Consider the following 11,752-nt stretch of genomic DNA (forward strand, 5'->3'; position numbering starts at 1 on the left):
AAGGCTCACTGCACATTGTCAATAAAATGTATGTTGTTAGATTTAATTATTTTTGTATCTAAATTTTCTATTTAATTATTAATAATTGTAATTTATTATGAATTTTAGTAATTTATTAAATATTTTTTTTGCAAAATATATTATATATACTTCACTGTTAGTATGTACAATTACAACAGTTAAATAGTGTTGAAATGGTTACCAAGGTTCTCTTGGTAAAAAAATAGTTTTTGTTAATTGTATGTTGTTACTGAAATTTGTAATGTAGTAATACGTACAATATAACGAATTTCAGTCGATTAGAAATTCTGTACAGAAAACACGTATTGTATAAATTATACATAGTATCAGTAACAATGCACACAATAGTGCACCTTTGAACCCTAGATTTTCAAAAGTGCACTTTTTGAAAGCAAATTTTTTTTTCTTTGATTACAAAATAATTTGTAAAATCCATTTTTAATATTTTTGACAACAAATGTTTTTAGAGCCATATTATGCTTTTTTACATTTTCGTATCTGCCTTTTATTTTATAATCTAAAATACATCAAATATTAAGATCAAATATAATGGTATAAATACCATTTGATGTATTTTAGATTCAAATATAATGGTATAAATACCATTATATTTGATCTTAACAACGTATTTATTCGTAATAATTTAGTTTCATATCCCGGCATTAAACATGGGTCATAGTTTTTTCTTCTATTTTCTGTGTACAGCTTCACTCTTCTGTATGCTGAAAATCGAGATGTCAAATTGTCAAAGTTTGTTTGTTGACCTGTAAAGAATGAAGATTTGTTGAAATCATACTTAATAATACTCTTTATCACAGATATATAATTTATTTATCTAATTCATAAGTTTCTAAGTAAATACATTTTGTTTAAATTTAGGTAACAATTTAATTACTAACTTGCCATAATATAAAATAAATAGCCATAAAGTATTGAGTATGTGATATTTATAGTATAAATATAGACTTAATCGAATTATAAAAAAGTGGAACGTTTCGAGATTTTTAAAAATCATGTCCAGTGTCCACTTTACAATAACCAATTTTTAAATCATTTTTTAAAGCTTTGTATATTTAAATTAATTAACAGTCGCTTAACTCCATGACCAATAATAATATTAACATTTTAAAGACTGACTTAACGAATAACCTAATCTGCGATACCTTATTTAAATACGTACCTAGTTAGTATTCTATCATGCTAAACTGCATAGCATGCTTAATTACACATAGTGACCTCTAAATTCCTTTCAAGTAAATCTTCGTGCTCATACAATGTATGCCCTGACTATTAGCATTTTTAAGTGGCTTCTTAAATACCTTGGATTACCTCTATCAATTATTTTTGCTATGTACCGTTTGTGTAAACGAGTCCAAAACAATAAAATAAGAAATGCTTTACAAGGAAAGGTAATAAGTAATTTTGTATTTAAAATATGTGATATATAATTAATAAACTTGTTTCCTTTATTCAAAATTAACTTTTTGTATAAATGTCTTCGAAATATTTCCATCTTTCAGGTTGTTGTTGTTACTGGAGCAAGTTCTGGTATAGGAGAAGCCTTAGCTCATGGTTTATATGAAAATGGTTGTAAAGTTATTTTGGCATCAAGAAGGATAAATGAATTGAACAGAGTAAAGGAAGATCTCTTATCAAAAAAAAATGTAAGTTTTATTTTTCATTTTTATTTATTATTTTTCATACTGTGTTTTGTTGTTTTGGGACATTTTATGATTTTGTATATAAATAATAAGATGGAGTCTACTGACATACTACAAAAGCATAGATCAAGGAAGCTTAAATTTTTTATAGCTTAATATGATTTTTGTAACTAAAAAAAATATTTAAAATACAATTTTTAATTTTTATTTATAGGCTTTAACAACAGAGGAACCACTTGCCATTGAATTAGATTTATCAAATTTAAATCAGTTAGAGTCATTTGTTAACAAGGTTTATGAAATTTGTGGGAAAATAGATATTTTGATTAATAATGGTGGAGTATCTCATCGTGGTTCAATCCTCCATACAAAGTTAGATGTGGATCAGAAAATCATGTTAACAAACTATTTGGGCTCTGTAGGAATAACAAAAGGTAATTATTATAACTTTAATAAAAAAATATATATAAATTTGTTATTAATTGATATATGTTATGCTTTCTTACAAAACATATATTTAAGTATAATAATTGGAAACATACCAGCTTTTAATACAAGCATATAAAAATCCATTGAGTTAGTTGAATTACATTTATTTTTCTCTTTTTTTTTTTTTCTTTTTTTTTTTTATGTTATAGGTAGCAAACGAGCAGTAGGCTCACCTGATGGAAAGTGACTACCAGCGCCCATGGACATCTGTAACACCAGGGGGCTTGCGTTGCCGGCCTTTCAGGAAAGAGTACGCTCTTTTCTTGAAGGTTCCCAAGTCGTATCGGTTCGGAAAAACCGCCGGCGAAAGCTGGTTCCACAGAGTAGTTGTGCGAGGTAGAAAATGTCTTAAAAATCGCGCTGTTGTGGATTTTCGGACATCTAGGTGGTGTGGGTGATATTTTGAATTTTGGCGAGATGTCCGAAGGTGAAATTCAGTCAAATGGAAGGAGCTGGTACTGGGGAGCACCCGCCCAGAGGTGAGAGCAGTATTCCATGTGAGGCCGAATTTGCGCCTTGTATAGTCTTAGACGATGGGCCGACGTGAAATACTGTCTTGCCTTGCTGAGCACACTGAGCTTTTTTGATGCGAATTTGGCTTTGCCTTCCAATTGACCGCGGAATTGAACGAGACTCGAAATATCGACGCCAAGTATTCCGATACTAACTGTGGCGGCTAACGGAATGTTCTCGAATCGTGGAGATACTTGTGGAACACCAGCATTGACGAATTTTAAGTCGGAGCATGCACCGTCGACAACGACTTTGATGCTCCGATCTGCCAAAAAAACTGGTAATCCAATTGCATAATTTCTCGGGAAGCCCATAGGAAGGAAGCTTCGAAAGGAGCGCTTTGTGCCACACGCGATCGAAGGCCTTCGCTATGTCCAGACTGGCTGCTAATACCTCCCCCTTGCTCTCAACTGCTTCCGCCCATTTATGAGTCAGGTAAACTAGAAGATCACCGGCTGAGCGACCCCGACGGAAACCGTACTGGCGGTGGCTAATCAGCTGGTACTCCTCTAGGTACCGCAGGAGCTGGCAGTTAATAATGGACTCCATTACCTTGGAGAACAAGGAGGTGATGGCTATAGGCCTATAATTGGACGAGTCTGAGCGGTTGCCCTTTTTAGGGATCGGATGCACCAAAGCAGTTTTCCAGGAGTTCGGGACGACGCCGAATGCATAGGATTGCCGGAAAAGACGCGTTAAGACCGGTGCCAACTCGGGAGCACAAGTCCGTAGCACGATTGGAGGCATGCCATCGGGTCCACTCGACTTATGAATATTCAAGGAAAGAAGTGCTTTACGAACTGCACTTTGCCGGAATGTAACCTCCGGCATCGTGGTATCACACCGCGGGATTGTTGGTGGTGACTTTCCTCGGTCATCTAGAGTCGAGTTCGCCGCGAAGAGAGAGCCTAAAAGATCAGCTTTCTTCTTCGCGGTATTGGCCAATAACTCACCGTCTCTGTGCAAAGATGGAAAAGAGGGCTGACAGAAATTTCCTAAGACAGCCTTAGCGAGAGACCAGAACGCACGTGTTCCTGAAGGTAGGCGCACCAGTCTCTCGCCAATTCTGCCAATGTACTCCGTCTTCGCCTTAGCAATCACGTTTTTGAAGGACCTAGAGGCAGAGTTATGTTCCTTTCTGAATGTGCTGGTATTTACATCACGAGACGCCGATGCGTTAGCCCAGTCTTAGTAGCGTTCCCATTTTCGGCGTGAAGCCATTTTACAGAAACGACCAAACCAGGGCTGGGACTTGCCACCGATGGGGACCGCAGAATACGGAATGAACAGTTCCATACCCTGAAGTACCACATCGGCGACAGAGTCAGCAACAACGCTCGAATCATCCGGCGAGAAACAAACCTGCCCCCATGGGTAGGATGCAAAGAAGGACCGCATCCCATCCCAATCTGCTGACTTGTAGTGCCACACTCGGCGGCAGCCCACGAAACGAGGTCGTGAGTACCGCGTCGCCGGCACTGTACTCCGGACGAGACAGTGGTCCGACGAGCCCAGAGGGGGACGACGATAACCTGGTGGTCTATGCACGGTGGTCACACGTTTTCAACCTATTATAATTTAAAAAATTATATAATATTTTCAATAATAATAAAAAACAACCTGAGTAATTAAAAGTATGTGATTAACATAGAATGTATTTCACCAACTCTATCCCTAATAACCAGAACCCTTGAATCTTAACCAAAGATTGTTGTTAGAAATTTGGGCAAACACCACTGTTCATGTGCTTAATTTGTGTTTATAATTTCATGCTCTACAGAGAAGGAAAACAGTGAGGAATAGCATAGAAAAGTGCCAGATTAAATTCTGCTATGTGTATAACCAGCATTAGAGCATCATATTGGTATAAGCTCAATTCTTCTAATCAGTGGGACATTTACAGGGTGTTACCACTACAACGACTGCACTGTACCTCATAAAATGTAATTAAAAGCTTTAGCAATTGCTGTTCAGTTAAAGATAAATATTTTTTTTTAGCTGTGTTACCAAGAATGGTAGAAAGGAAAAGTGGTCACATTGTGTTTATTAGCTCAGTCCAAGGCTTAATAGCTATACCTGATCGGTCTGCATATGCCGCATCAAAACATGCTCTTCAGGCTTTTGGAGATTGTTTGCGTTCTGAAATGTATCAACATAATATAGATGTATCTGTTGTTAGCCCGGGATATGTTAAGACATCCGTTTCATTAAACGCTCTTACTGGTTCTGGAGAAAGCCATGGAGGTAAACAAGTTTTTTATTTTTTTTATCAAGAGTTAGTGCTTTTAGTTTTTCGTATCATTAATGTTCCCTGAATTTGTTTTTTAATGTAGAGATAAAGTATGAAATGTTGCAATATTTTGTAAATGTCGACTTCACCCTATCAGTCTTAATCACCCAAAAGTCAAATATGTGTCATTGAAAACACAAATGTTTTTTGCGAGAGTGCTCAGGCACTATTGATAATAGTCAGTATTATAAAAAATAGTAAATAGTAATGTTTTTGCGAGCGTGCCCAGGCACTATTGATAATAGTCAGTATTATAAAAAATAGTAAATAGTAAGTTCAATTAGTATTGTACTTTAAATTTTATCAAACTCATGTAACTTTTTTTTAAAATAACTTACCATAATTTACTAATTATATGTTTTTTTTTCAGTTGTGGATTCAAGCACTGCTGCTGGATTTTCAGCGGAATATGTTGCTATGAAGATTGTAGATTTGCTTGTGAACAAAGATAAAGAGTTAATTATAAGCCAGTTTCTTCCAAACTTAGCAATAACAATAAGGCATTCAATGCCATTTTTATACTTTTGGATAATGGCTAGAAGAGCTAATAAGACTGCTTAAGAGCAAAGTACTGCACTAACTTGTAGCACAAACATCATACCGTAGTAATTAGATATCAAATAGGATCTTGTATCCAAGGGTTAAACTCAGCTTACATGGTAAATAAGTTGATTGGTACATTAATTATTTATTTATTAATTTTGCTAATCTACTGGTGTAAATAAAACAGATTGAAAAATTAATTTAACTTTTATTGCATGATATAAGTGTTTTTTCACTTATGTCATGGTCATAATATAACAAAATCATTTAACAACCAGCTATCATTTCTAAAAAAGCATTCTTATAATCATTTTTTTGTACAGAATTCAACTATTCTAATCAGTAATATTTTTAAATAATTGTAACAAATTTTACACTTTAATCTAACAACAAATTATTTTATACAGAAGGTAGAGACAGCATAGAAAGAAGCAATACAGGCATTCCCTATTCTTTCAAATTATTTAATCACAAAAATATCTATATTAATATGAATACATATTTTATACCTATCTCATTTGAAAGTGTTATAAATTCTCCATACACAAATAGCTGCTGCAGCTAAAGACACTGTACTATGTAAAATTATTTTTCTTCTATTATCTGTGTGCACAAGTACAACTGGCGATGCAGATGTTAGATCACTTAAAATAGGTAGTTTAGATAGGCGATGTAGATTTTTTTCTTCCTGATATTTGCAACAGGGATCCCATTGCCAGGATAGGGTGTAGCAACCAGCACAAAGGACCGAGACTATGCCAAAAGGTGTGCAAGCCAATGAACTCCATGTCAAGCCTGAAAAATTAATATTATTCTCGAGTATTTAATACTTACTTTGCTATTTAATTCCAGTTAGACAAAATTGTTATTACCTGATGCAATGCTACACAAACCACTATAAACAGAAACTTTATGTAACAAATTTCCTACATATATCCATCTAGCTGTTTCTTCTCCGAGAGGTTCGGGTTCTATTACTATAACGCTCACACCAGCCTCCAGTGCTCTTTCCAATTCCATTTCAAATTTAATGTGAGCATTTTCACTGTCGTAAACTTCTCTAACTATTACTACTTGTGATGGTTTGAGATCACTGTAAAGTTAAAAACAAAAGCATTTTTATCAATGAAAATTTGAAAAAATAATAAGGTTTCTATTAAATTTGTTTCTTATTAAAGTCACAATTGAGTAAGTTCAAAGTTATTTTATTTTTATTTTATATAATTATTAACTTTTCTTTATTTACAAACCTGTCACTTTCATCACCCGCCATGTTAACTATAGAGACTAGACAAATGTCATGAAAATGAAATGTAACAAAGAGCATTAGATACCAACTACACGCAGCAATTTGTGTAATCTGTGTAACATTTTATGTTAATAATAGTTTTAAAACAAAAATACTTTGTAAAACAGCCTAGTCGTTGAATACAAAATAATTATGAATCATCATATCTGAAAATATGAAATAAATAATCTTGACACGACGGTTGAATTAAAGAAAAATTGCTTATCAATAAATGACTAATAAATGTTGGTTAATAAAAGGTGAACTGTTAAAAAAATGTTGACTACATATTCTTTGCTATTTCTTCATCATTTAGTGGCACTTATTATTTATATTACAGAATATCAATTTCTTACCTATAATATTTTTTTATGCGATAAATTTAAAATATTTCCTAGTAAAAAGAACAAACAAAATTATGAAGTGATATTAATTTATTTTAACAAATACTGATAAAAAATAGATAACATTAAGTGCTTAAATATATATACAAATATGAATTAAAAATAGTTACTGTATAAATCTTGACCGCGTGGAATGGTGGCAAGAATGCTAGCAGCATTTCCCTGTTGAATCGCAATTCCGATCCTCTGGGCTAAAAACGAACCAGCCCTCCTGTCACCAGTGGAGGCAAGAAGGCGAGGTGTTATACTTTTGATGAAGCTTTTTGCACCATTACTCCAAGGGCCAAGTGTTTCGACAGCAAATGGGACAAAAAAGTAATTTGACATAAGACACGAATATTTAGATCTTTTTTTTGCTTCAGCTTTTTCCGCAGCGGCACCGGCTCTTAACATTGTTTCTCGGATATGAGACGGGGTCTACGTGACAACGCATGATGCGTCCCACACAAGGGCCCGTCCTCATTCCCATGGAACTAATGTTAATCCATCAGGTCTCTTACCATCATCACGACTGATTCCACGAGGCTCTGTAAGAACAAGAACGTCGATGGTGGCAAGAGCCCTTTTTATTGTATCATTAAGAGAACCGTGGCGGAAAAGCCTGCCTGAACTCCTTGGGCGAGAGAGACCATGTAAACCGAAAGAGTCCACCTCCTTTCCACACGGGTATCTGTGCTCAGAGCACATCGGTGTTCCCAGTTGGAGACCAATTGATATGCGGAAACATTAATTATCTAAAAGTGTCCCAAGATTTTTAGAGGGTAATGAATTCAACCAGTGACTTGACTCTTTTGTTAATAACGCTAGAAGTCTGGCACGGTTTTGGGCACTTGTTAAATTTTGTGTGAAACTGTGAAGTGTAACGTGGACCAATGGCGAATCCCAAAGTTTTTGTTTTGTAACTTCCTTAGGGATATCATCATTAGGGCACTTTACCTTCCAGATCTCTATCGCCTCAGTAACATTTGTGATTTTGTCTGATTTTGATTTTAAAATTTGTGAACAAAGGCCTGAAATGCTATGTACAGAAGAACGAAAGGCCGGAAGGGCAACACTTGAAATTTTCCTCACGCCGATGCCACCAAATGGAATGGGAAGTGTAGCTTGAGTCCAAGAATACTCATCAAGAGATAAATTTGGAATTTTTTCTAAAGTTTTTTTAAGGATGGCATCGATTTGATTGGTAAGACTAGGATATTTCCAGATTGGGCTCGCGCGTAGAATGTACATTAATTTTGGAACAAAAAGGCAATGTTTTAAAATGGTATAAGCCATATAAGAATTTAAAATGCACAATCTGTCAACATTTTCCGAAAATATTTTAATTTTATCATTAAGAATAGGTTCAGTGCCTTTATCAAATAGAGGTGCACCAAGGAGGCAAAGTGTATCTTTATGAAGAATTTTTATGTTAGGTGCAATTTTATTAAATGTACCCGTTGCCGAACTAATATTTTTGGGACTTAAATTGTCCGAATTTTTTTTTTCACATTTTGAAAAATTCAATTTAAGACCGACTTTATCAAATTGTTCTTTAATTTTAACTAAATCTTCAATAACATAATCTACTTTATCTCCTATAGTTCCATCATCTAGGTACCAAATATTTAATTTAGATTTTAAATTTGAAATGCAGTTATGGATAACTAAGCTAAAAAGAGCAGGACCCAATGGATCTCCTTGCTGAACGCCTACATTAGAATGAATTATATTTTCGCCAAAAATAAATATTAATAGATTATTATTGGATTACGATGTTGAAAATTGTACTAAAAAAATTAATTAGTTCTAATTTTTTAATTGAAAGACTGACTGATGCAGGAGATGAGACCTATGTGAAAAGCTTAAATGCCCCATAGCAAGGTACTGGATACAAAATAACCTGGATAAAAAGCCCTGAACATGTATAATGTGTACTAAGCTCGATTTATATATTTTTGTATATTTTCACAAGTTGTATATTGTTTTGATGATGATCCTATAATTTTTCTATAGCAAAGTCGTTTAAGTTGCCTTCATTTAGTGCAAGTTTTGTAAGGTTCAATTTACTTTTCAATTTACTTAGCGTTTGAACACACAGTTATTATGAACAAGTTAAAAAAATATATTTTTTCATAATAGAATTAAAAACAGCGAATGGTCCAAAAATCTTAGCCAAAGTAAAAAAAATACTGGCCACATCGACGTTTCGAACGCACTCTGATATCCCAGCAATATAATTATGATCTGCATATTTCGTTGGGAACTCTGGAGTTTAGTTTTGCAGCAGCAGCATTTAGCGTCCAGTTCAGCCAATCGTCACAAAAGCGTTTCATTCCACCCTCAGCTTCATAATGTGTATTGCACTCGTAGATAACGTGTGTAATGATTTCTAGATCATGAGGGACTGAAGCTCTAGCTACTATCTACGGTGAAGCCAATTGTTTTATGTGGTCATTAAGAGGTTTGAGCCACCAACATGGACGTGCAAACCGAGCATTTCCTTGTTATTGCCATTCGTTGCTATTGCCATAGCAATTGTAGAAGTTGGAACTATAGTGCCTTGATATTATGAGAATTTATCCGAAGGCCTAACGGAGTCAAAGGGTTGGGGCACGGTAAACTTTTCTCTGGTAGTTTGTGGGATTCTATAATTAATGATATCTTACATAGGCGGTATATATATTTGCTAAATTAAAATAAAAAGTAAACTGATTGGTCATAATATTTGTAATTTAAGGACATGTTGAAATGTTCAAGAAAAAATCACTGACACACTTGCTGACAGAGTCTTACAATAAATAATTAATGACTTAACATTATGACTTGTTATGGGATACTGAATTAATGTTTGTTTTTCCTTGAAGAAAAACTAAGCCTAATTGGTTTTGCTAAAGAATATATTTAATTTAATCTAGTAAATAGAAATTAATAACTACTCAGTTCTTTGTCCATTTTTCTTGTTAGAATCTATATTCCGAAACATATTTGTACTAAATGTAAGGTTTTAATATATCTATCAAAAAGTGCCTGTAACAGCCTACTTAAATAAAATATGTATTGATTTTTAAAAAAAATATTAAAAAACCTAACAGTAAAATTATGGTTACTTAAAAAGTTTTTTCCTTCTCTAACTGTTCGCCCACTAATGCCATTCTAAAATCCGTTTGCCGCATTAGGTAAAGGTGAATGTAGATAACAGTTCAGACTATGAGCGTATGAAATCAATAATTCTTATAAGGTGTTCTATTCCTAAAACATATGATACTAAGGTTTAGTTTATATTTACTTAATTTTTCACTTGTGACTTTTTAAAGGTTTAATTCATGTGTTTAGTGAGATACTTATAAGGTGCGTGTGGGTGCAAGGCTGACCTTATAGGCGCCCACAGATTACTAACATTTATATGATTTCCCGACAACCCACTCTTTTTGACATTATATCCATAATTGTTGCAAAAGTTATTAAGTATAAATTTTAAATGAATAAAAAAACCCTTTATCTAAATCTACCATAATAGATTCTATTAAGTCGATTTTGGTCTTTTATTTAAACGAATAGTCTGCATTTATTATTTCTATTTACGTTTTGAGAGACGATGATTTATGTTTAGATTACTTTTGTACTGTAATATTAAATATACCACTTCTCTTTAAAGTCGTAGTCTATGCCGTGTCATTGTAATTAAATCTTACAAAAAAGATTTTGATATTGCATGCCGCTTTAATAATTTAAAGTAGAAAAAGAGATTAAAATAAATTAAATAGTTGGAAATCTTCATTATTACATAGTATAATACAAAGTCGCTTACCGCTGTCTGTCCCTGTGTACGCTTAGATCTTTAAAATAACACTATAGATAGATTCCATAGATTGATTCAAGAGGATGGTTTATATGTATAATACATGCACAGTGCAGTGGAGAAAAACTGATAATTTTAGAGGTTTCCAAAGTGATGTCGTAAATAAACACATTTTTCGCGCTTACATTGCAAACGCTGGCTGAACTCTACAAGTTAGAACAAAATAATGTAGTACAGTATTGCACACCTTAAAAAGGTCTTCAAAAAGTCCCTTATATGTCTATCTCTTAGGGATAACCCACAATAACCATTTTTATCCTTTACTTTTTACGAGAGATAATGACTTATTTTCGAAGCGTTTTTAAGCAATATAACATTAATCCTTATCTAACTAAGGACCTTAAATACATTGTGAATTTAATATAGACCATGCCTTTACAGAATGTAATTTAAATGAATATTTTCGAAGATATAACAGATTTAAAATGCAGGGATGTAGCGGTTTGCATTGTCTAATGACAAAAAAGCTGTGAACATTGTAAGACATTTTGTAGTATATTTAGTATCAGCATTACACCCGTGCGAAGCCGGGGCGGGTCGCTAGGTGTTGTATACACGTAGACGTAAGTACATAGGTATATCTACATATTTCCTTGCTAATACTTTTTACCGTTTACTTATTAAAAGTAGATATAAATTACTCTCTAATTTACACAAATTCAATTAGGAAAAACTAATTGAATTATAAAATATGTAATTATC

General features: G+C 33.6%; 2 protein-coding genes across 2 annotated transcripts; one reads left to right on the forward strand and one right to left on the reverse strand.

Moving 5' to 3' along the window:
* The first annotated feature begins 1,229 nt into the window (after window positions 1-1,229).
* On the forward strand, window positions 1,230-5,717 carry LOC113399976 (dehydrogenase/reductase SDR family protein 7-like). The gene is made up of 5 exons (XM_026639311.2): window positions 1,230-1,430; window positions 1,542-1,685; window positions 1,897-2,116; window positions 4,683-4,928; window positions 5,345-5,717. Exons 1-5 carry the CDS (start codon window positions 1,296-1,298, stop codon window positions 5,533-5,535), a joined length of 936 nt encoding a protein of 311 aa, XP_026495096.1. The 5' UTR covers window positions 1,230-1,295; the 3' UTR covers window positions 5,536-5,717.
* On the reverse strand, window positions 5,706-6,876 carry LOC113399987 (transmembrane protein 11 homolog, mitochondrial). Its single transcript, XM_026639331.2, has 3 exons — window positions 6,768-6,876; window positions 6,390-6,610; window positions 5,706-6,312 (listed from the first exon to the last, which is right to left on the reverse strand). Exons 1-3 carry the CDS (start codon window positions 6,842-6,844, stop codon window positions 6,032-6,034), a joined length of 579 nt encoding a protein of 192 aa, XP_026495116.1. The 5' UTR covers window positions 6,845-6,876; the 3' UTR covers window positions 5,706-6,031.
* Between the last annotated feature and the right edge of the window lie 4,876 nt (window positions 6,877-11,752).

Source organism: Vanessa tameamea, chromosome 8 (assembly GCF_037043105.1).
Source record: "Vanessa tameamea isolate UH-Manoa-2023 chromosome 8, ilVanTame1 primary haplotype, whole genome shotgun sequence".
NCBI lineage: Eukaryota > Metazoa > Arthropoda > Insecta > Lepidoptera > Nymphalidae > Vanessa > Vanessa tameamea.

Bases quoted from the DNA above. Each gene is read 5' to 3' on its own strand.
- LOC113399976 (XM_026639311.2), top strand. From the start codon at position 1,296: ATGTATGCCCTGACTATTAGCATTTTTAAGTGGCTTCTTAAATACCTT. The intron at 1,686-1,896 runs GTAAGTTTTATT...TTTTATTTATAG, and splicing joins ATCTCTTATCAAAAAAAAAT to GCTTTAACAACAGAGGAACC. The intron at 2,117-4,682 runs GTAATTATTATA...ATTTTTTTTTAG, and splicing joins CTCTGTAGGAATAACAAAAG to CTGTGTTACCAAGAATGGTA.
- LOC113399987 (XM_026639331.2), bottom strand. From the start codon at position 6,844: ATGCTCTTTGTTACATTTCATTTTCATGACATTTGTCTAGTCTCTATA. The intron at 6,611-6,767 runs GTTTGTAAATAA...TTAACTTTACAG, and splicing joins GCGGGTGATGAAAGTGACAG to TGATCTCAAACCATCACAAG. The intron at 6,313-6,389 runs GTAATAACAATT...TTAATTTTTCAG, and splicing joins TTTGTGTAGCATTGCATCAG to GCTTGACATGGAGTTCATTG.